General features: G+C 42.6%; 1 protein-coding gene across 4 annotated transcripts in view; it reads left to right on the plus strand.

The window, feature by feature from the left end:
* Positions 1-959: 959 nt before the first annotated feature.
* Positions 960-25,333, plus strand: part of LOC310829556 (vomeronasal type-2 receptor 26-like) — a 30,434-nt gene continuing 6,060 nt past the window's right edge. The window contains exons 1-4 of one of the 4 annotated variants that reach the window (XM_083708176.1): positions 960-1,047; positions 4,005-4,098; positions 5,157-5,283; positions 24,404-25,264. In XM_083708176.1, the coding sequence (XP_083564302.1) occupies positions 4,064-4,098; positions 5,157-5,283; positions 24,404-25,264 (1,023 nt within the window). In that variant the 5' untranslated portion in view covers positions 960-1,047; positions 4,005-4,063. Of the gene's footprint in view, positions 1,048-3,938; positions 4,099-5,156; positions 5,284-21,798; positions 22,046-24,403; positions 25,265-25,333 lie in introns of those variants that run through there. The other 3 variants (XM_083708179.1, XM_083708178.1, XM_083708177.1) reach the window with 3 other exon arrangements.

Below are 25,333 nucleotides of genomic sequence, written 5' to 3' on the forward strand. Positions count from 1 at the left end.
TGATACTGCTGCTTGTTTTTCTCCCTCATATTGTGAGCAAGAGCCATTCCATTCTTTCCAGCCTGAAGATGTGTTTTGACCAATGCAAAGTAAGTAACACCTACTTCACTTCACAGGAGTTTTCTCAGCCAGGAAATCTTGTCATTGGGTTTATTGCTTCTCGGTTCTACATGAGGCACTTCCCTACAATTTCATCTGAACAAACTTCTTTAGCACCCCAGAAGGAACTCATGTAAGTCACCCTCTTTTCCCTCTCTGTAGAATTAAAGTTTCTATCTCACAGAAATTAAGAACAGATAATGAAGCAAAAAGAGGTATTTTTGCAAATCATATGTTGGTACTTCTGAACCTTTATTGGCTACACTTTCAGCATAGGTGGTTTTGTTTGTTTTTTAATAGATGTAAACCTGTTCCATATTTTATCACTTAATTCTACTGTTACTTTTTTGCAGTCTACTAATATTATAGATCTAGTGTTCCACATGATATGCTTACGTAATTTCTTTCTGGACATCTGATTTTAGAGAACAGAAGGGCTGCCTTGGTGCACCTTATACTTCAATTAGTAATGCAGGAAATATTCTATGCACAGCAGATTTTTCTTATGAATGTAGAAGATTGTTGCTACTAAATAAATAGATCAGCCTGTTTTATTTAATGGAGGTGATAAAAAAATATGAGAAATCATTTTCTGTGTGCTTCTTTGGTTCTTTCCTCAAATCTTTTTATTACATCTAATCTAATTTGTATTGCAGTGTGGTACCAAAAAACTACCAGGAGGTTCTTGCCATGGTATTTGCTGTAGAGGAGATAAACAAAAATCACCATATTTTACCTAATATCACGTTGGGCTTCCGAATCTATGATAGCATGCACAGCGTTGTAGTTACTTATAAGCTCTCACTGGACCTACTTTCTCCACGGCATATTTCAGCTCCAAATTATAAATGTGATCGCCAGAACAAATTGATGGCCATTCTTGGGACAAAGTTCACTGAGCTCTCCTTCAATATGGCCACTATTATAAACATGTACAAGATTCCTCAGGTGGGTGTTTTTGAGGATAGTACTGAGATTGTGTGAGATATGAGCATACAAAATGCTAAGTAAAGAGTTAATACTCACAAGGACTGCAACATTCTAAGAAAGAATCTTGTGAGGTCATATAGCTTGTGCAAGAGGCAGTTGTGTAAGTTGGTACAGTTATGTCAGTTTATAACAGACTTTTTGTGTCAGAGACACTGAGCAGTAGGCCTGTTCAGTTCTGCTGCAGTCTGTCTCAAAGTTATTTGGTCTGTAAGAGTTTTAGAGATATGCGGAGAGGGGGCTTGGGGGGCATTTCTCCCTCTCTGCAGCTTGAGCTCCTGCACTTCTTTGGAGAAGAATATTAGACAAACCCTATGACTACTGAGACACCTTTCCAGGAACCAGTGGATTGCACCCTAAATTATGTTTATTTAGATTATTTTAAATTAAATGCATCAAGATTGCCTTGGCTTGAAATATCCATTGATGTGAACTAAATGAAACTAGTTTAAGAATGCATCTAACCCATTGCTTCTAATGAGAAAGTCATCTAAATATATCCTGCTATGCATCTGCTGCTGCTGCTGCTGCTGTTGGTAATAGTAGTAGTAATTAGATTTCTATACCACCCTTCATCTGAAGATGCTATCATTATTTTTCCCTGGTTAATGAAATATTCATTTAACCGAAAGTAGTGGCTGTGGACAAAAATAATCCATATTAACAATGCATACCCTTAATCCACACATTTTCTGTTCTATTCATATCATATATGTGTTTGCTTTTAGTTCACCTATGCCTGTCTTGACTCAAGGGTGACTGAAAGAAGACAGTACCATTCCCTGTACCAGATGGTCCCTAATGATGTCCATGAGTACAATGGGTTGCTCAAGTTACTTTTGCATTTCAAATGGACATGGATTGGTCTCTTTACTATGAAATACATTACTGGAGAAATTTTTTTGCAAGCATTAGTTCCACAGCTTACCCTGAATTACATCTGTGTTGATTTTATACGTAGGATATGGCATTTGGCTTATGCTGAAGGAATGTCGGAATTGCTCTTCAGTGAATTTAATAAAATTTCAATTGTCATGACAAGCAAAGCCAATGTTTTTGTGGTCTATGGTAGTTCCATGGTGATGCACATTTTGATCTGGTATCTTCATATGGCACAACTTCCTATGGGTAAAGTATGGCTTATGACAAGTCATTGGGATTTGAAAACCACCAATGAAAGGAGGTGGAATATGCACCATTTACAGGGTGCCTTATCTGTATCTATGCACTCAAATGAACCCCTGGGATTCCGGACATTTCTTCAGAGTCTAAATCCTTTTGAGGAAAAACAAAATGATTTGATCAAGGATTTCTGGGAAAAGACCTTCAATTGCTCATTGAAAAATAACAATGTGTGTGAAGAGCCTAAGAAACGTTGCACTGAGGAGGAGAAATTGGAGAGTCTTCCATTACAAATCTTTGAAATGAGCATGACTGGCAGCAGCTATGCTGTGTACAATGTTCCTCACGCAGTGGCACATGCTCTACATGCTATGTATCAATCTAGATTCAAACAAAAATCACAGGTGGCTAGAGTGGATTTGCAGAATCTGCGGCCATGGGAGGTAATTTTACCCACAGCACAGTATTGACACCTCTTGGGTCGCCTAGAATACCAAATTATTCCACAGCTGTGTAAAAAATATATATCTCCTGTACATAAACATATCTTACATTCAAGGCTTTTTCTTTCCTATCAAATAGCTTGGTGAGAATGGCTGGCTTCCCTGTTTGCTGTGTTATACATAGCACTTTCACTAATAAATCATCCACTTTTATGTCATACCTCCTATATGGGCAAATTTTGGTCTGGTTGTATTCCCCTACTGACCTCCCTGATAGACGTTATGTATAGGTTGAGTATACAATTCTGCATTCTCCAGGGCTGCTGATAACATCTTCACTGCTGGCTAATATACCTGGAACCCGTTTTTAGAGAAAGAAACAGGAGGAATTTTTTACTTTTTCATCTTTTATTAGAAAGCATCCTCATCATGTTGAGTTTTTGCCTGCACTTGAAAAATTATTCATTTGTCTCTTCCCAAGCTCCTTTAACTTGGTGGAAATGTGTCTTGCTGCCACACCATCTTCATTGATACATTTGGATACTTCTGAACCTATTGTTGTCCAGTTTTGTGTGATGCATCCTAAGAGGGTTAAACAGGTTTTTGACCCCTTTCCTGAATCAGGTGGAGGAGGAGACACCTCCAAGTATGCAGAAGTGATGACTCCTAATGAGTTAGCTGCCAGAGACCAGGCTGCCTACCTGAAAAATAACTATTACTCAGGTGTGACAGGCTGTTCCTCAAAGACCAATTTATTTATGCTATGCTGATGACCTGCAGTTATGCTCTGGGTGTGGCTCTGAAGACCCATAGTTTTAATCTGGCAGTTTCTAGTAGAGAGTGATGGCACAACTTCCTTACATGAGTTCACTGACTAGGAGAGTTAGCAAACGTTGCATGATAATTCCTAAGATTGAGAACCTAGTTTTTGTCTATGTTTGGTTACAATTGGATGCAATTTTAAATCAAGATGATGAACTGAACCTTTCAAAACTTCACTGTTTTTATACAAAACTACCAATATTCTCTAGTATTTTACAAATTAAATTTAGAATGATTTTTTTAGGGTGAAACCTAATTAAGGGTTTTTTTTTATTTCATAAAATGTCTGGACTGGCTACACACACACAACTAGTGCACACCTCTCTGAAAATTATGGCTGTATTCGCCACTCTGAGGATTCAAACATTTTACCCCTTTCTATATTTTTTGAATGTAGCTCCATCCCTTTCTAAGAAATCTCACATTCAACAACAGTGCTGGAGAGACAATACAGTTTAACGATAATGGAGAAATAATGGCAGGATTTGATGTGACCAACTGGGTAATGTTTCCAAATCAATCTTTTGGTAGAGTCAAAATTGGAAGGCTGGATCTTCAAGCTCCTCCAGGCAAGGAATTAACCATTCAGGATGAAGGCATTGTGTGGCATAGAACATTTAACCAGGTGAGCTAGGAAGACTTGTAAATCTTTTTCTCCCAAATAACTGGAAATGGATTGTTCAAATGTGCCTGATGACTTTTTTTTCCTTATTGTTACATACACTCCAATTAGTGCACCCCATTCTGCAATCAGCAAAAGGTTTCAAGACTTACAACTTCCAACATGTACCCTGGGTTGGTTTCATTTAAAGAGGGTCACTGGAGACTCAGGAAATGCTTGCAATGTAAGGCTAATCTGTACATATATTCACAGTAAGCATAAGAAATTGGTTCATAGGCCTAATTTCCATTGATTTCCCATCCTTCCTCCCATGATCCCAGGGATGGTCACAGATAAAACATCAGCAAATCAATCAAATGCAACATTCATAATACAGAAATAAAACAATAACTAATAATTTAATTGTGCACAGAAAATAAAAAGGCAAAGAATAAATGAATAGCAGCTGGCCTTCTGAAAGAAGAGTGTTTTCAACTGCCAGCAAAAGAGTAAATGGTTGGCGGCAGAACTACCTAGGAAGGGGGATTCAAAAAATGGAATATTAAAACTAAGATGGCCCTGGTGTATGTTGCTTTCTCACAGTCTTCAGCTAGTAATTTCCTATAATACGAGCAGGAAAATATATGGGGATATCATTCCCCATCAAATCTCCCCAGGCCCCAATGGGATTAGAACCACCAATATCACAGCATTGTATTTTCCTACTAGGGAATTCAAGCTTATGTCTCTTTCAGAATCAGTTTCAGGAGTGCTAATCATTTGATCACTTTCACAAACCCTTTGACGTCATCTCTAGGCATCAGAGAGCATGTGAGAAAGAAATACCCCTTTCCAACAAAACAAAACAAAAATCACATGTCCTTGGCTGTCCCTTTACACAAAGGTTTATCATGCCAAGCAAAGGAAAAAATGAATAAAAGGGGAATTTGAATATTCAGTCTTAATTGATAAATAAATGGAACCATGAAATGCCAGCAATGTGTCTTGATATTCAATGTGTCTTGATATTCAATGAAATGCAAATTGCAATGAAAATGAAAAAATTGGACGTTTATTTGTAGATTCTCCCCACTTCTCTATGTAATGACAAGTGCCACCCTGGTTACAGCAGGAAAAAGAAGGAAGGGGAGCCTTTTTGCTGTTATGAATGTGTTCCTTGTCCAGAAGGGAAGATTTCTAACCAGACAGGTAGGAGATATGGTTGCCACACATGTCAACGTGCCTTTGACACTTAAGATATGTATTTTCAGGATCCACTACATTTTTGTACCACTAATTATTTTAACTGTTTTTAATATTCCATTTTAAAATGTTGCATTCTGTCACGGGATCTGTTGGGAAAGGGTGAGTAATAAATTGAATATTAATGAATTGCAGAATGATTTCCACAATTATCCTTCAAGACTGACGTGACTATATTTGGTATTCAGCTAAGTTGTTGTGCGTGCAGAACAAGGTCTGTGCATGCAGTGGAACGTCCCTGCTGTTTCCCCCCTGCAGCACCTAAACCCATTCTGGGTTTCCCACAAGGCTCCAGGGAATAATTATGGAGTTCATGGAGAATAGGGGGAGGACAGGGGGGGAAGTGCCATTGTATGCGTGGACTTCATTCACCATGTGCATGGTCCACAGAGTGCTACATTGAAACCCACCATATGGCTTTAAAGGAGGGAAATAGTCATGCTTAACATGTGCATTATCTTGTTTGAATGCTGAAAATATTCCATATGCAGTACACCTTCCACCAACACTGAAAACAAAGCCTTTTCTGAAGTAGCCCAGTCCAAACTTAAGACATGTAGTAAATCAAGCTACTATTTAGACATCCATGTTCTGATATCAGCAGTTCTGGCCAGGGCCTTAGAAGGACACCAAATGGGTTTTATTATATATCTTTTGCTAACTATTGGTATTACACACTGTCCATCCGACTGGTCAAACATTAAAAACTTCCCAATGCAAGGCTGCGTTCAGATGTCTTTGATAAGTTGTGTAGTTGTTTATCTGTTTGACATCTGATGGGATGACATTCCACAGGGCAGGTGCCACCACCAAAAAAAGCCCTCTGCCTGTTTCCTATAACTTCATTTCTATCAGCGAGGGAACCACCAGAAGACCCTCAGAGCTGGACTTTGTTGTCTGGGATGAACACTAGGGTGGAGATGCTCCTTCATATACACAGGGCCTGAATTGTGCTCAGACATGTACTGGGAGCCAATATAGATCTTTAAGACCAGTGTTATAACATCATGCTCATCAGGGTGGAAGGTGGCTGTGACTTTTTAAATTAGTTTTATGGTTTCTGTTAGTTCTTCCAGAGCTTGGATAGCTTCCCCCCAGTTCTGGACTAGGATCTGTGGAATAATGTGCCATATACCTCAAAACACCTTTTTTGCTGATATCTCACATCTGATGGAACGGTTCTTTGCTTAAAAGCAAGGATGGATAGTCTTCGCATGTGAGGAGGTTGCAAATGAATGACAACCCTTGGCTAATGAAATTGGAAATGAGGGGAGATTTAATGCAGCTACAAAAAGGACTATAAAAGTATCCAATTTTAAAACTATTTATTTTAGATATGGATGTCTGCACGGAATGTCCAGAAGATCAATACTCAAACTTCCACCAGAACCAATGCATTCCCAAAGTCATAACCTACCTTTCATACGAGGAACCTTTAGGAATGACTTTAGCTTTGTCTGCTCTTGCTCTTGCTCTGATCACAGCTTTGGTGATAATAATATTTGTGAAGCACCAGAACACACCCATCGTCAAAGCCAACAACCAAAGTGTCACCTACATTCTTCTCGTATCCCTCCTACTGTGTTTCCTCTGCTGCTTGCTTTTTATTGGAAAACCTGGACAGCTAATTTGCTTACTCCGACAAACAACTTTTGGCATCATATTTTCTCTTGCTCTTTCCAGCTTGTTAGCTAAAACCATCACTGTAGTCCTGGCATTTATGGCTACTAGACCAGGATCTAGAATGAGAAAATGGATGGGGAAAAAGCTGACAAACTCTATCATGTTTTCAGGCTCCTTTATTCAAGCAGGAATTTGTACCCTTTGGCTGAGTATTTCTCCCCCATACTCAGATACAGACATGTCCTCCGTCAATGGGGAAATTATAGCAGAGTGTAACGAAGGCTCAACTGTCATGTTTTATAGTGTCCTGGGCTATATGTGCTTCCTGGCCCTTGTCAGCTTCACGGTGGCATACCTTGCTAGGAGGTTGCCAGACACTTTCAATGAAGCCAAATTTATCACTTTCAGCATGATGGTGTTCTGCAGTGTTTGGTTGTCCTTTGTTCCTGCCTACCTGAGCACCAAAGGAAAATACATGGTGGCTGTGGAGATCTTCTCTATCTTATCCTCCAGTGCTGGGTTACTGCTTTGCATCTTTTCCCCTAAATGCTATATTCTTTTGTTCAGGGCTGACTTGAATAACAGGGAGCAACTAAAATCAGGAAAAGACTAAGTTATATGAGAATTAAAAATAGATGGCACTTCCCTCCCCCCCCTTTCAAGTATGCGATCTGAATGGTAGAATAAATAGTATAATGACCGACACATACAGTACTTCACAGAGGTTAAATATACCGAGAAACATCCTTTCTAAAGCTTTCTAAAGCTTTCTTGACCTGAAAATTAATCTCAACGATGTTAATGGACCTTTTCTTTGATATTTCGATGAAATTATTTGCAAGTCAAGATCCACAAGGTGAAGTTGCATATTTATTCTCTTCATACTCATCAGCCAAACAGAATTATTGACTGAAATTTCCACGAATAAATATAAAATAGGGACTGAAGGTAATAATATATTGTTATTTTCTCTCTGTTGGAAAAACGTTAGTGAAAATGGTGGTTCATGGACCAGTGCCTGTATGTAAGCAATTGGCTGCTGGTCTGTGGTGATTTCCCAGAAATTCCAGCAGTAGGAAGGGAAGGGAAAGGGCAGCCAGGATATGGAGGAGGAAGAGAAGAAGAGGAGGAAGGAAACTACCTGCCTATCTGCAGGGCCGTAGCTAGGGGGTGGCAAGGTGGGCCCCCACCATGGGGCACAGGTGATGGGGGGCACAAAATTTGCTTAAAAATATGTCCTTAAATATAAATATTGATTATTGCCTCATAAGAAATGGTTATAAAGAGAGGGTGAATTGAATGGGTGGAGGGGTTGGGGTTGGAGGAGAGGTGGAAAGAAGAGCTAATTTGTCCATGGCTAGGGGGCGCAATCTGGACAGTTCTGCCAGGGGCGCAAGATCACCTAGTTACGGCTCTGCCTATCTGCCTATGTCAAGGGGGAGGGGGCTGGAGTTGCTGCTGCTGTTAAACCTGTATTGGGAGTAAGAAGACAGGTTCCTTGGAAACACTGAGCCAGGGGAGGGAGGAGAAACCCATAAAGAAGCAAGGAGTTTCTGGTGGCCCCCTCAGAAGTAGTTCAGCAGACTCCCTTACCTGGACCTTGTTTATGGACCTTGTTAAGCTGGCATCTGTACTCTTTAGTTAAGTATTTCCCTTTCATTCCCAGATACAGACATGCAGTCACTGAATGGTTAATTCATATTTGAATGCAATGAGGGTTCAGCTACCGTGTTTAATTGTGTCTTGGGTTTTATGGGTTTGTTGGCTGTCATGAGTTTCATTCTGGCTGTCCTAGCCAAAAAGTTACCTGATGGTTTCAATAAGAATAAGTATACAAATAATGCACTATTGTTGTGTCAAGAACATGCTGCAGAATAGCCCACCTTAAAACACCAGTCTGGATGGGTCCCTTGTTTCTTTCCACCTATCTACCCCTGCCCAAACAAGCTGATCCACTTAGAATATAACTCAGATTAATCACCCTTCTTAAGAGTCAACTGTCACCAACTGTTATTGATGTTGTTGGGTTTTCAATCTATGCATATTTTTATGGTTGGCATGTAAAGGTAAAAAGGTGAAGGACCCCTGGAAGGTTAAGTCCAGTCAAAGGGAACTGTGGGGTTGCAACCCTCATCTTGCTTCAGATCGAGGGAGCCAGCATTTGTCCACAGACACCTTTCCAGGTCATGTGGCCAGCCGGACTAAACTGCTTCTGTCCAACAGAAATGCTGTTACCTTCACATTGCAGTGGTACCTATTTATCTACTTGCACTGGCATACTTTTGAACTGCTAGTTTGGCAGGAGCTGGGACAAAGCAACTGGAGATCACCCCGTCACAGGGCCTCAAACTGCTGACCTTCTGATCAGCAGACCCAAGACGCTCAGTCGTTTAGACCACAGTGATTGAACTAAGAGTTATTATGCAGCTCCAAAACAGCACCATTACTCCTTTTCACAGACCCAAGAGAAGACAGACAAAGAATGTCCTTTCAATGTTTTATTCACTCTCACACTTATATGTAGTAAATCACTTCAATATATGCACCCTAGTTTCATAATCTAGCACTAGTTGATACACTATTCTTATGCAGCACAAGCTTAAGACTTGTTGATAGACCAAACAGCAAGTTAGAGTCTTGCTAAACTATGAGCTTTCTGATGTTGTAGTCAGATGAGGTGTGATTCTCTGTCAAATATGAGTTGCTGAGGTTGAATCCTGACAAGACAGAAGTACTGTTTTTGGGTGACAGGGGGTGGATGGGTGTGGCAGATTCCCTGGTCCTGAATGGTGTAACTGCCTGGGAGTTTTGGACTCACAGCTGCCCATTTTGGACTCGCAGCTGTCCATGGAGGCGCAGGTTAATTCTGTGTCCAGGGCAGCTGTCTACCAGCTCCACCTGGTACACAGGCTAAGACCCTACCTGCCCGCAGACTGTCTCACCAGAGTGGTGCATGCTCTAGTTATCTCCCACTTGGACTACTGCAATGCGCTCTAAGTGCATTGCAAGGTGACCCAGAAACTGCAATTAGTTCAGAATGCGGCAGCTAGACTGATGACTAGGAGTGGCCGCCGGGACCACCTAACACGGGTCCTGAGAGATCTGCATTGGCTTCTAGTACGTTTCCGAGCACAATTCAAAGTGTTGGTGCTGACCTTTAAAGCCCTAAACGGCCTTGGTCCTGTATACCTGAAGGAGCGTCTCCACCCCCATTGTTCAGCCCAGACACCGAGATCCAGGGCTGAGGGCCTTCTGGCGGTTCCCTCATTGCGAGAAGCAAAGCTACAGGGAACCAGACAGAGGGCCTTCTTGGTGGTGACACCCACCATGTGGAGCGCTCTCCCTTCAGAAGTGAAGGAAATCAATAGCTATCCTATCTTTAAAAGACATCTGAAGGCAGCCCTGTTTAGGTAGGTTTTTCATATTTAATGATGTATTGTTTTTAACACTCGATTGGGAGCCGCCCAGTGTGGCTGGGGAAACTCAGCCAGATGGGCGGGGTATAAATAAATTATTATTATTATTATTATTATTATTATTATTATTATTATTATTATTATTATTATTATCAAACCTACTCCAGAAAATTCAGCAGCATTTTTGTGTATGTTTCTTCTAATATAATAATCACAATGCAATTTCCCCCTAAAAACCTTTTACAAGAAATCTACCCCAATGCATCTGTATGTTATTTTCACCAATACATATCACTTTATTGATGCACTGAGTGATTATGCTTCAGCATCCAGTGTTGTGATGTATCACAGGCCACTGTTTTGTTCATAATGCTATTTAGCATCTATATGAAGCTTTTGGTAGAGCTTAGGATGTTTGGGGAAAGCTGTCATAGAATCACAGAAACATAGAATTACAGAGTTGGAAGGGACCCCAAGAGTCACCTAGTTCAACTCCCTGCACTGCAGGAATCTCAACTAAAGCATCCATGGCAGGTGGCCATCCAATATTTGCTTAAAAACATCCAATGAAATCTGAATGCTCTGTGGATAAACTTAACTCTAGCACTGGTCAGATCTGGATCTACCAGGCTACATAATGCTGACTACTTAGGACAAAATAATATGTTTATGATTCAGGTGGAAAAAAGAAAAAATCTTCTAGCACTTTTGTTATTCATGATACAACTTCAGAAGTCAACAACACACTGGGGAAAAGATAATCATACCTGTTAATGTCATTGACATTCAGCACATGCTAGCAACACACACACAAAAAAAAGATTCTGAAAAAGAGCTATAAAACCCTTGTATCCTTCAGAACTAGGTCCAGATATCGGCAGGGCTCTATCATTCTTCTGTTAGATAATCTATCGTATACGTTAGGTTATATATCCACTTTTTGGCTTTAGAAACATTATGCAATGCAGTAGAGGGCACCATGGAAACTTACATTTGGAAGGGGCATTTTGTCAACAGGATCATGATGGTGATGGCATTGTTGCTTATACTGTTGTGTCATACTGTATGCAAGACACATTTCATTAATTGCAGCATACGTGATGATCCTCTCCCTATTCCTCATGAATTTTACCAATCAGGAGACCTTTTCATTGGCGGGATTGTTTCTCAAGTCGTGTTCCTATATAATGCATTCTCTTTCATGGAACAGCCTTCACAGATTGTGATTGGTGAGCCTATGTAAGACACCATCCTACTCCTCTCTCTCTCTCTCTCTCTCTCTCTCTCTCTCTCTCTCTTTCGCACACACACACACATACACACTTTTGTAATGTGTTCAGATCATAATTACCATAACACATATTTAATGAATATTGTATTTATTTATTGTGGGTGTGATGAAAATGTCATGCTGGCAATGTTTCGACTGGTTAGTCAATATTTTGCCTTCTATATTCTATTGCTGGGCACAAGGCATTAGTAAGCCCTTCCTCATAAGTGCCAATGAAATGAATGGATCTGGTATACTTCTGTTTGCCCCTGCAAAATTACCTCCAAGAGAAATATACTATGGTACCTTCATAGTCAAACGCCTTTGTTGTCCAACAAATCGGCTCCTGAACACCACAAACCTGGAAGTGAGTATTCTGATTTGCAAACGTATTTTGGAAGCCACACATCTGACGCGGCTTCCTCAGCTTCTGACTGAGTGCAGGGCAGGAAGCTCCTGCAACCAATTGGAAGCCATGTCCTGGTTTTCAAACGATTCTGGGAGTCAAACGGACTCCCGGAATGGATTAAGTTCAGGAACCAAGGTACCACTGTAAAAAGGTAAAGGTACCCCTGCCCGTACGGGCCAGTCTTGACAGACTCTGGGGTTGTGCGCCCATCTCACTTAAAAGGCCAGGGGCCAGTGCTGTCCGGAGACACTTCCGGGTCACGTGGCCAGCGTGGTAAAGCTGCATCTGGCGAGCCAGAGTTGCACACGGAAACGCCGTTTACCTTCCCCCTGTTAAGCGGTCCCTATTTATCTACTTGCACCGGGAGGTGCTTTCGAACTGCTAGGTTGGCAGGCGCTGGGACCGAGCAGCGGGAGCGCACCCCGCCGCAGGGATTCGAACCGCCGACCTTTCAATCGGCAAGTCCTAGGCGCTGAGGCTTTAACCCACAGCGCCACCTGCGTCCCAGGTACCACTGTACCTGTATTTAATTCTTGGCCACACTACTACTTATTTTTCAAAACATTTTGCTTCTTCTTTCTTCATTTCCATTTCTGCCCCTCCCCATGACCTTTCAATTATTTTGTGCTTTTAATCTTTCATTTAACATTATTATGTTTGCACAATACAACTTGTTTCATTGGTCCTGTTGATTTCAGCCTGCACTTCACCTTGACTACTCCCAGAAAACGGAGGGAAAATTCCATTTTATTGCCACAGGCCCAACATCATATCTCACTCTCTAATGAGAGTTTGTGAATGATAGCTTCATTATTACTTATTGAAATACATTTAAATGAACACAGATAAATTATTGTTGGGGTTATGAATTTCAAAGGTAATTTTCTGAATTGGCCTTAAATAATTGTTGTATGGATTTCAAATGCATATAGAATATTAATGTGCATTTCTGGGGAGGGAGTCCATAATCATATTCTCAAAGAGGTCCATGACCCAGAACAGATTGAGAATCAATGCTTTAGTTCTATATTGATCAATATCTGAAATATTTAAAGGATCCCTCTTTTATTTCAGATATGGATGCCTGTGTGAAATGTCCAGAATATGAGCATCCCAACAATGACCAAATCCAATGCTTTCCCAAGGTTCCAAGCTACCTGTCTTATCTTAGCATTCTTGGCTATTTCTTTCTCTCAGATCACAATGCTTGATCTTTTATAACGTATAATAACAGATCACTTCCTGGTGCAACTGGAAGATCTGGTCAGATCACTTCCTGGTGCAACTGGACTTCTCTGCGACCCATCCCCTCTGCAGGGAGGTGGGACCAATTCGGATGGTCCGCCCCCGCCACTTAATGGATCCAAATGGTTTCCAGAGAGTGGTAGGGGATGCTTTATCCCATGTTGATGGCCTTTCGGCTGATTCTCTGGTGGCCCGCTGGAATGTGGAGTTAACCAGGGCTATTGACTGTTTGGCTCCGAAGCGCCCTCTCCGATTGCATGGAGCCTGGAGAGCCCTGTGGTTTTCCACGGATCTGAGGGCAATGAAACAATCGTTGAGACAGCTAGAGCGCCGGTGGCGGATAACTCATTCCGAATCTGACTGGACACAGGTTAGAGCTCAACGTCGAGCCTACCAAGTGGCGATAGCAACGGCGAAGAAGAATTTCTTCACCGCCTCTATTGCATCTGCAGAAAACAGCAGCAGGAGACTTTTTCAGGTGGTTCACAATTTAGCGGAACCACCTGCAACATCGGGGCCCAGTACGGGCCACATGTTCTCCTGCAATGATTTTGCAAAGTTTTTTGCAGATAAAATCGCTCAGATTCAGGAAGAAGTAGACTCCACCGTGGGAGCAGGGCCGGAGTGGGAGAGTGCTAGAGTTCTGTCTAGTCAAGTTGAGTGGGATCAATTCCAATCTGTTACCTCCGAGGATGTGGACAGGCTGCTTGGACGAGTGAAACCAACCACCTGTCTCCTGGATCCTTGCCCATCCTGGCTTATAAAAGCTAGCCGGGAAGGACTGGGCGATGGGCTTCATTGGGTGGTGAATGCTTCCCTCCGTGAGGGAGCCTTCCCAGACCCGCTGAAAGAGGCAGTTATTAAACCGCTTCTTAAAAAACCATCTTTAGATGCGGCCACAATGGCCAACTATCGCCCAGTATCAAATCTTCCATTCTTGGGCAAGGTGATTGAGTGAGCGGTTGCCGAACAACTCCAGGCACGCCTGGAAGAAGCGGACCGTTTGGATCCCTTCCAGTCGGGATTCAGGCCTCATCATGGGACTGAAACTGCCTTGGTCGCTCTGGTTGATGATCTCCGGCGGGCTAGGGACAAAGGTGAGAGCTGTTTCCTAGTTCTGCTGGATCTCTCAGCGGCGTTTGATACCATCGACCATAACATCCTTCTGGACCGTCTTGAGGGGCTGGGAGCTGGGGGCACTGTCATACAGTGGTTCCGCTCCTTCCTCCTGGGCCGTGTTCAGAAAGTGGTGGTGGGGGATGAGTGTTCAGACCCCTGGGCTCTCACTTGTGGGGTGCCTCAGGGTTCTGTCCTCTCCCCCATGCTTTTCAACATTTACATGCAGCCGCTGGGAGAGATCATCAGGAGGTTTGGGCTGGGTGTTCATCAGTATGCGGATGATACCCAGCTCTACCTCTCTTTTAAATCAGAACCAGTGAGGGCAGTGAAGGTCCTGTGTGAGTGTCTGGAGGCGGTTGGAGGATGGATGGCGGCTAACAGATTGAGGTTGAATCCTGACAAGACAGAAGTACTGTTTCTGGGGGACAGGAGATGGGCAGGTGTGGAGGATTCCCTGGTCCTGAATGGGGTAACTGTGCCCCTGAAGGACCAGGTGCGCAGCCTGGGAGTCATTTTGGACTCACCGCTGTCCATGGAGGCACAGGTCAAATCTCTGTCCAGGGCAGCTGTGTACCAGCTCCATCTGATACGTAGGCTGAGACCCTATCTGCCTGCGGACTGTCTCACCAGAGTGGTGCATGCTCTGGTTATCTCCCGCTTGGACTACTGCAATGCACTCTACGTGGGGCTACCTTTGAAGGTGACTCGGAAACTACAACTAATCCAGAATGCAGCAGCTAGACTGGTGACTGGGAGCGGCCGCTGAGACCATATAACACCGGTCTTGAAAGACCTACATTGGCTCCCAGTACGTTTCCGAGCACAATTCAAAGTGTTGGTGCTGACCTTTAAAGCCCTAAACGGCCTCGGTCCTGTATACCTGAAGGAGCGTCTCCACCCCCATCATTCTGCCCGGACGCTGAGGTCCAGCGCCGAGGGCCTTCTGGCGGTTCCCTCATTGCGAGAAGCAAAGCTACAGGGGACCAGGCAGAGGGCCTTCTCGGTAGTGGCGCCCGCGCTGTGGAACGCCTTTCCAGCAGATGTCAAAGCGATAAACAACTACCTGACATTCAGAAGACATCTTAAGGCAGCCCTGTTCAGGGAAGTTTTTAACGTGTGATATTTTACTGTATTTTTGGTTTTTATGGAAGCCGCCCAGAGTGGCTGGGGAGGCCCAGCCAGATGGGCGGGGTATAAATAATAAATTATTATTATTATTATTATTATTATTATTATTATTATTATTACACTCCGATAGTCAAAGCCAACAATCAGACTCTCATCCACATCCTTCTCATCGCCCTCCTGCTTTGTTTCCTCTGCTCCTTTCTCTTCATTGGACAGCCTTGAAAGCTGACCTGTCTTTTCCAACAAATAACTTTTAGCATCATCTTCTCTGTGGCTCTTTCCAGTGTTTTGGCAAAAACCATTACTGTAGTTTTGGCATTCATGGTAACCAAGTCAGGATCCAGGATGTGGAAATGGATAGGGAAAAGGCTGGCAAATTACATTGTCCTTTTCTGCTACTTTATTCAGGCTTCCCTTGGTACTCTTTGGATGTAACATGAGGTACCACTGTACACTCACTGAATGGGAAATCATACTTGAATGTAATGACGGTTCAACTATCATGTTCTACTGTGTCATAGGCTACATGGGTTCCTTGGCCATTGTCAGCTTCACCTTGGCTTTCCTAGCCAGGAAGTTACGTGACAGTTTCAGTGAGGCCAAATTTATCAACTTTCAGCTTGCTGGTGTTTGCAGTGTTTGGTTGTCCTTTGTTCCCACCTATCGGAGCTACAAATGAAAATACATGGTAGCTGTGGAGATATTTTCTATGTTGTCCTCTGGTGCTGGGTTACTGGCTTGCATCTTTTCCTCTAAATGCTACATTATTATATTCAGACCTGAGCTGAACACCAGTGAACAACTTATCAGCAAAAAAAGTAAAAGAACATGAGTGCATATCATTATTCTGCTTGCATATGTAGTTCATTGGAAATGCTGGTTGTAGTGATGTCGTAATAATTCAGTCATAGGTACTTGCTTAAGCAAACAACTCTTCTCATAGTACTGTTTGCAGAGTTTAGCCAGAAACATTCCATTTCTTTCTCACTTTGGTTTGCTAACATTCCTTACATTTGAATAAAACAATTCTTGATTAACTGTGCAGAAGCATCTTGGTGGATTCCTAACTTAGGTCGTAACTCCAGCAAAAGATCCTAAACCTCTCAGCAGTGTCTATATGAAGATACATGAGTGCTGGCTGCATACATGTGAGTCCAGGGACACACTTGTAACACCCTCTGAAAGGCTTGAATAATTCTCTCCAATATTATCAGTAATCTAGTCATTCTAATAAGCAATTGTTGTATATTTGAAAGTACTGTATTAGCCTGAATACAAGCCTCATGTTTTTCCCTAATTCCTACCATGAAAAGTGTAAATGCGGCTTACATTCGCAACCTTATGGCATGCAGCCAGGAGCACGGGGGAGACAGTACCAGGAGCGCGGCAAAGCGGAGGCCGACCCAAGCATAGTTCCCTGTTGTCTCCCCCAAGGCCAGGAAGGGAGAGAGCAAGGAAAGGGGAAAGGCCGCTGGCAACACAGTTCAGCTCCCCACCCCCACTATGCAGCCAGGAGCACCAAGGAATGGAGAGGCTTATATTCGGGTATTTTTAATTTTCTCTCTCCCCCCCCCCCACTTCCAATTTTAAAGGAGCGGCTTATATTTGGACCAATACGGTATCGTTGTTATTTATGTGTATATATATATATATATATGCAGGTTTTGGTGTCCTCGGGTGTCTTCCCGTGTAAAAGTTGGGGTGTCTAGGCGACGTTTCGACGAGGTCTCACTCGTCATCTTCAGGCTGGTGCTTTCGGCTTCTTGTTACTGGAACAGAGCGGGATCTCAATTTTTGAGTTCCTATAAATACTGTAGAGGGGGTGTGGTGTCTAGCCTCCAATGTTCTGGGCAGAGAGGAAGTTCCCAGGCTAGTGTGCCTTTTCTTCTTTTGTTCCTTAATTACTTGAGAGATACCTCAAGTAATTAAGGAACAAAAGAAGAAAAGGCACACTAGCCTGGGAACTTCCTCTCTGCCCAGAACATTGGAGGCTAGACACCACACCCCCTCTACAGTATTTATAGGAACTCAAACATTGAGATCCCGCTCTGTTCCAGTAACAAGAAGCCGAAAGCACCAGCCTGAAGATGACGAGTGAGACCTCGTCGAAACGTCGCCTAGACACCCCAACTTTTACACGGGAAGACACCCGAGGACACCAAAACCTGCATATATATATATATATATATATTCTGACTGCCATACTTCTGGGGTTTTCCAGACATATCCATGATTCGTCCAAGACTTATAGCGTCTGGGGGGATTTCTGGCAATCATGAAATTGTCCAGGAAAACCCACACGTATGGCCATTCTAGAAGTGCTGGTTTTTCATTGCACTTCTTTAAAAAAACCTCAAAAACATTAAATTTCTTGGCGCTCAGGAATTATTTAAAGAAGTCCCCAAATTATTGCAGATTTGAAATCAGTGGTTAAAACAAGTGCATTTTTTAAGGATTTGGAATGGCAAGAAACTGTATACAAACATAGGTGAAAACCTGCTTCTTGATCTTAGGAACCATTATGCAAAAATTGGTTAGAATATCTCATCCAAATGTACAGCGAACAAACAACTTTCCAAAATGTATAGCAGATACATTGAAAAACTTATATCTAGATCTGGAGACAGGCAGCTTGGACCTGCTGGGGAAGTGCCACATACTACTAATTATACCTAAAATGAGAAAATAATAGTTGTATCACTCTAATAAGGAAAATTCCTAGTAGTTTTCTCATGCATGATACAACTTCACCAACACACTGGGGATGTGATAATCATCTTTAACTTTATCAAAATTATGGGTTTTTGCAACCTCTAGCACAATTGACATTCAGAGCCTATTAGCAAGATCAACTATCCACATCTGAAAAATGCTATAAAACCCTTATGTTCAGAATGGGATGTAGGTAAGAACTGGGTTCTGTTACTCGCTTCTAAGTTCATTTATATATATATATCTTGAGATATACAGTACCAAAACTTGATTCTGCTGTGATACTTAAAACAAATAAATCTCTGCTTCTCAACCTTTCTCTTTGACCACCATATCTTCCTAATCCCAGATTCTGACTAGGTATTTGTTAGCGCACACACACAAAATGCAACCTGCTTATCAACTATTCACCTTACATTCTTTTGCAACAACTGATTTAGATGGCTACACCATTCTACCCCACTTTTGCACACTAAAGCATTGCTACATTTTCGTTTTTCACCATTAGATGAAGAGTGAAGAAATAAATGATTTGATCCTGAATTTTGCTGACCTTAGATCCTATTTAAATCAATCAGACAACTCTGAAACAATTTAAGTCCCATTAATATAAGTGAGAGCTTAGTTACATCATTTAGTTGGCAACCAAAGGAAATACATAGTTCAATGACACTGGGGGAAAAGAGCCATTATTAACTACCTGCAGTGGTTCTCAAATTCCCTAAGATCAGTGAAGTAACAGGATCATCCACCATTCAAGTCAGTTTGTAGCAATCCTGATAAAAACTGTGTCAAATTCTGTAGAGCAGGGGTCTGCAACCTTTAAGACAAAAAGAGCCACTTGGACCCGTTTCCGGGGGGGAAAAAAACTGGGAGCCGCAAAACAAGCCAAATGTAAATAACCACACATTCTTCCCCTTCCCCCATTCTCTCTCTTTTCCCTGAGTCTATTTCAGATAGCAAAGAGGGGTATGGTTCCTCTCATATTCCTTTTTTCGCAAAGCACCATGTGCATAGAGGGCATTATACAAATTAATACATAGAAAAGTGTCTGTCCCTCCCTGCAGTTCAACTCCCTCTCTTTTTACTAACAGCACATATCCATTCCTTCTGCTGGTGCAACTTTCTCATCATTTCTACATAGCAGCATTTATAAACCAGTGCCAGAGAAACTGGGTGAAAGGAAGGTGAGAGAGAAGAGATATGAATATTTATGTGTGTATATGTATACACACACACACCTACACAATTACAGGTTTGAAGCCAACTTAAAATAAAAAGAGCTGGTAAGCAAAGAAATCTGTGGTGCTTTCCATGGGATCCGGGGACATGTCAGCTAATACTCTTCCCTTTCTTCTTCATTTGATTGTCTCTGCAGCAAATCTCGAGGGGGAAGGGAGAAGGGCAGGAATTGCATAGGCACGAGAGAATGGGGGAAATCCCGCATGCAGGATTTTGGTGCCTAACAGCCCCCCCTCCCTCTGCAATTGCTCTCGTGCTCCCCCTCCTCTCCTGCTGGCTACCTCTGGACCCCCTCCTCGTCACTGAGTAATTCACCCCTTCCTCCCTGACAGGGAGGGCGGGCCCATTTTGTGGTTCACCTCAGGTACTCTCCCTCAACTCGGCGGCAACTCAGAAGCAAGGCACGGAAAAGGATCCAGAAGCACCCCCCCACACACACAAACACACACAAAAACCCCGCCCCGCCATTTCCCTCAAGCGCGCTCTCTCTCTCCCTCACCTCAGGTGCCTCGCACACTGGGCTGAGGAGAGCGTGGCCTGGGTGGGCGGCTCTCGATGTCGCGCGGCGCCTAAGGGCGGGCGGGCTGCCGCAACGGCGAAACCAAACGCGCCTGCATGTGGCAGGTGCCGGCGGTGGCAGTGGCAGCTGCGTCCACCTGAGGAGAGAACCGTCGCTGCGCCCTAGCACACCTTCCTGCCACCGCCCTCCTCCTCTTCCTCCTCGCTCCCTGCACCATGAGGGAAGAGGCACCGCCGTGAGCTGCTCGGCCGCTTCCTCATCGTCCTCCAGACGAGGCATCCCCCTCGCCGCCTGTCCTACCCCGGGGGAAGCTATGAGCCATGAAGTCGCCTGGCAGAACTTCCCTCCGGCGGCAGAAGCAGCAGCAGCAGCAGCCCTTCTGCGGCCGCCGCTGCCTCCTCCTTCATCCCAGCAGCCGCCACTTCTCGAGCTCCGCTGCCGCCGCCGCCTTGCTTTGCCCGGCTCGGCTGCCCAGCTCCATCCCCCTCCTCTTTCTGGCGCTTCTGCTTTTTTGCTCAGGGTCCCCGAGGACCTGCGGAGCCGCGGCAAAGGTGTAAAAGAGCCGCATGCGGCTCCGGAGCCGCGGGTTGCCGACCCCTGCTGTAGAGGAAAACTTTGGAGCCCGGATTTGGCAGAGGTATTCTATCAACAGGATCATGTTGGTCATTGTGTTGCTACTAGCACTACTATGTCATGCCGTATGCAAGAAACATTCCATTAATTGCAGCATATATGATGATCCCCTTCCCATTACTCATAAATATTACCAGTCAGGAGACCTTCTCATTGGTGAAATTGTTTCTCAAGTATTCTACCTCTATGATCTCCTCTCTTTTATGAAGCAGCCTACACAGATTGTGATTTATGAACCGATGTAAGACTTCAGTTTTTTATCCTCTTTCTCTTTTCTTCATTCTTTTATATGTTTGGACCATATCAGTTGCTTGACCCATATTCATCTTGGTACAGTGATTCTCAGCTTCTTGCATGTACAGTGGTACCTCGGGTTACATACGCTTCAGGTTACAGACTCCGCTAACCCAGAAATATTACCTTGGGTTAAGAACTTTGCTTCAGGATGAGAACAGAAATTGCATGGCGGCGGTGCAGTGGCAGCAGGAGGCCCCATTAGCTAAAGTGGTGCTTCAGGTTAAAAACAATTTCAGGTTAAGAACAGACCTGCAGAACGAATTAAGCACTTAACCTGAGGTACCACTGCATTGAGTGATATAATATTAATAATAATAGGTTGTTGGAGAGATGGCCAAAAAAAATTCACTCTACATCTCCCTTCTTCTCAGCATAAAAAGTTAGGAGGCATGTCATAGTTTATATATGGACTATCTACCTTGGGCTTATTGTTTGTTGTTTTTAGGCAAAGGGAGTGAATCTAATAAGTGCACATAGAAGCTAATTAATTAGAATGACCCATCAACATTTTAAGAATTCAGCATTTCAATTCAAATATTTTATTTATCATGTCTATTATCTTCTAAGGTTTTAAAGTTACACGATTCTTGACTATATAGTTATTTTTATTTAAGTATTTTCATAGTTAACAAGGGTACATACAACGTCTCTGATTTCAATTCACAGAGACCTTTCTACAAGTCATTTATTCTTGAAGATCAGTTCTGAAGAATAGGAACACCTTTTTATAGAAATGCCTTTTTATTGCTTCCAACACAATTGTTTTATTTATCAGCTGTAACAACTCTAAATTTCATTACAGTTCAGTGCCAAAGAACTACCAGCACATCCTGGCCTTGGCATTTGCTGTAAAAGAGATCAATGAGAGTCCCAACATTTTATCAAATCTCTCCCTGGGATTCAGCATTCTTAATAGCTACTACACTGCAAGGATGACCTACAAGGCCACCCTCAGTCTGCTTTCTGCACAACATAGGTTTGTCCCCAACTTCAAGTGTCACAACCAGAACAATCTGATAGCTGTCATTGGAGGATGTCTTTCTGAGATCTCTGTCAATGTGGCCATCATTTCAGCAATCCACAAAACTCCACAGGTAAGCTGTGGTGTTATGGTGATTTTACAACTGTGGCACACCATCATGATTTCAGAAGTTGTCTGTGATATTTTGGTTAGAAACTACTTTGGGCCAAGTTATTTGATATTCTTGGTCTATCACTAGTAGTATAAGATGTTGGATACACCTTGTAAATGCAAGTTATGGTAATGGTAAAAAAGCTTTAATGTGACTGCAACAGGAGTGTAATGGACTCATTTGTACTGTTGAACCCCGAGAGTGGATCCAATACTTCCAATCATTGTTTTATAATAAGGAAGCTCAGTTTAACAAGCCGAGCGTTCAATCAGAGGTTTCACCTTACTGGCCACCCGTAACCACAGAGGAAGTAGAGAATTTGATGGCACAGCTAAAGAACAAAAAGGCCCCTGGCATAAAATTATATGCAAAACACCTCTATATCAAATTAACTAGTTGGATGGGTGCTGAGACTATCTTGGCGGAGGAGCAAGCTGGATTTAGGCAAGGCAGATCTACCATAGATCACTGTTTTGTCCTAGCACATCTCATCAATAAATGCGCCAAGAAAACCTGTGGGGTCTTATATGCAGCCTTCATTGACTTGAAGGCTGCCTTTGATTCAATTTCACGAGTAAGACTCTGGGCCAAATTGAATACATCCAGTGTAGATAAAAGATTACTAATTTTGATTAATGGCCTATATAAAGATACTGTGCTGTACGTAAGATCTTCCACAAATGACCAACTCATAGGCCCCGTACCAGCCACCAAGGGGGTTAAGCAAGACTGCATTCTAGCCCCAGCTTTATTTAACCTATATATCAATGACATGGTTAAATGCTTAACATCTCCGGAGTTTCATGCTCCCAAATTAGCCACAAAACCAATCTCAGTGCTCTTATATGCTGATGATGCGGTTCTCCTATCCTGAACAAAAATAGGCCTAAAAAGGTTGATAGGAGAATTCTTAGCATACTGCAGGAGAGAACAGCTATCAGAAAACCAAACTCATGGTTTTCACAAGGAAACATAGATCACATAGCTGGAGCATGGACAATTATCCAATTGAGCAGGTTAAAGCCTTTAAATACCTGGGCATAGTCTTCCAGTCATCGGGGTCATGGGATGTACACGAAAAACGTGTTAAAGAAAAAGCAGCCCAAAATGCTAAGATGTTGTCCTGTTTTTTTCCATACGAAGGGCGGCAAATACATCCCAGCAGCCCTAGAAGTTTTCCAAGCCAAATCTTTGGTGCAGATACTTTATGGGGCCCAAATTTGGACGGGTAATCATTGTAGCATTCTTGAAACTGTCCAATCCAAATTTTCAAGGCAGATTTTTTCTGTACCACCCTGTGTCCCGAATGCAGCATTATGACTGGAGGCAAGTCTTCCCTCTGTAGAAACTCAGTCCTGGCAAGGAACTCTTAATTATTGGCTCCGTCTAAATTTAAATCCACCCGGTCTACTGCCCTTAGTGACACAAGACCCCCACAAAAGTGGGTTGTTTTAAAAATGTGCACCAAAACCACCTCTCCTGTGGACTACCCCCACATCAGCTTCTCATGACGGGCTTTATTAAAGCAAAAAGGCTAATTGGACAGTGTCTGAAGGACTTAGAGCAACAGAACAATCCGGCCATTATAAAGAAATTCTGTCCTTGGTATGCCTTTTTTTCACCTTCTCAGTTTGATTCCCTGGCACCATATTTGTATAAATTAACTATTGCAAAATACAGATGTGCCTTCACATTGGCCAGATTGGATGTGATGCCCTCTGCCGTACTTGAGGCAGATACCAAAAGATTCCAATTGAGAAACGACTCTGCCCCTGTGGAGATGGTAATCTGGAAACAGTGGCTCATGTTCTCCTGTCCTGTCCCCTTTATTTTTCTATACACTATAAATTAGAAAATGACAAATAAATTGTTTGTTTTTACTGCATAATGATTTATTGTTCCTTAGGTCATTGTATTCCTCTCACGTGTCATCATGTTTTTGACACTACAATGAATAGAACATGTTCCTATATCAATCAATCATATATAAACCATATAAATTACAGAACAGAAATACATGTACTATAGATCCTACCTCCTGATTATCAAAGGTACATGCCCTTAAATAAAGAGGGAGCCAGCATACCTGCCTCAAAGCACTTGGGATGGAATGACATCTAGCCAGAAGAAAGGTTCTGCAATATTAAATAACATTAGATATAAGAGCAGTTCAACAATTGAACAGCCAACTGTTGCAGCTCCTCTTGCTCTCAATATCCACAGGTTGTTTGACCCAATTGCCTACAGGACTCACTGAAATACGTTGATAGAATATGTTTTTGGGATACATTTGAATAATGCTTATAAATTTCCTTCCAGCTCACTTATGGATCATTTCTGCCAGGACAGCATGCTAAAATGCAATACCCTTTTTTGTATCAGATGGTCCCAAATGAAGCCCACCAGCACATAGGAGGAGTGCGCTTACTTCAGCATTTTGGATGGACATGGGTTGGGCTTATTGCTGTGGATGATGACAAAGGGGACAGGTTTTTACAAACAATTGTGCCAATGCTTTCACAAAATGGCATCTGCTATTCTTTCATATTAAGACTACCAAAATGGAATTATCTGGATGAAATTATAGACTTGGCAGTACAACATTTTGACAGCTATACAATTGCATTTGAGGCAACAGCTAAAGTATTTTTTGTATATGGAGAACCTCCATCTTTTCAAGGTTTGAGAGTATTGCTGTTTGCAGCACCCTTCTTCTCTTTGCCACCTCTGGGTAGAGTGTGGATTGTTACATCTCACTGGGATTTTGCATCACTTTCTGTTCAAAAAGATTGGGATTTACAAAGCTTTCATGGTACCATATCCTTCACAGCTCACTCAAATCAGCCATCAGGATTCCCAAAGTTCCTTCAGATGCTAAAACCCTCCTGGGAAAAAGGAGATGGCTTTATCCAAGACTTCTGGGAGCAGGCATTCAGCTGTTCACTAGAAATGTCTATGGGCCAAGAGAAGAACCAAAAGAAAACCTGCACAGGGGAAGAGAACCTGGAGAGTCTTCCTGGAAGTGTATTTGAAATGAGCATGACTGGACACAGCTACAATGTCTACAATGCAGTACATGCAGTGGCACTTTCCTTGCATGCCATATACAAATCCAGCCCCAATGAGAGAAGGTTGATAGAAGGGGAGAAACTGTTTTTTCAAAATGTTCAACCATGGCAGGTAACTGTAACTCATGTAAATGAGAAAGATGAGCTAGCTTTCGATAAAAAATAAAAGGGATTATATATT

This window comes from Podarcis gaigeae (assembly GCF_964106915.1).
Source record: "Podarcis gaigeae genome assembly, chromosome: 13".
Classification (NCBI taxonomy): Eukaryota; Metazoa; Chordata; class Lepidosauria; order Squamata; family Lacertidae; genus Podarcis; species Podarcis gaigeae.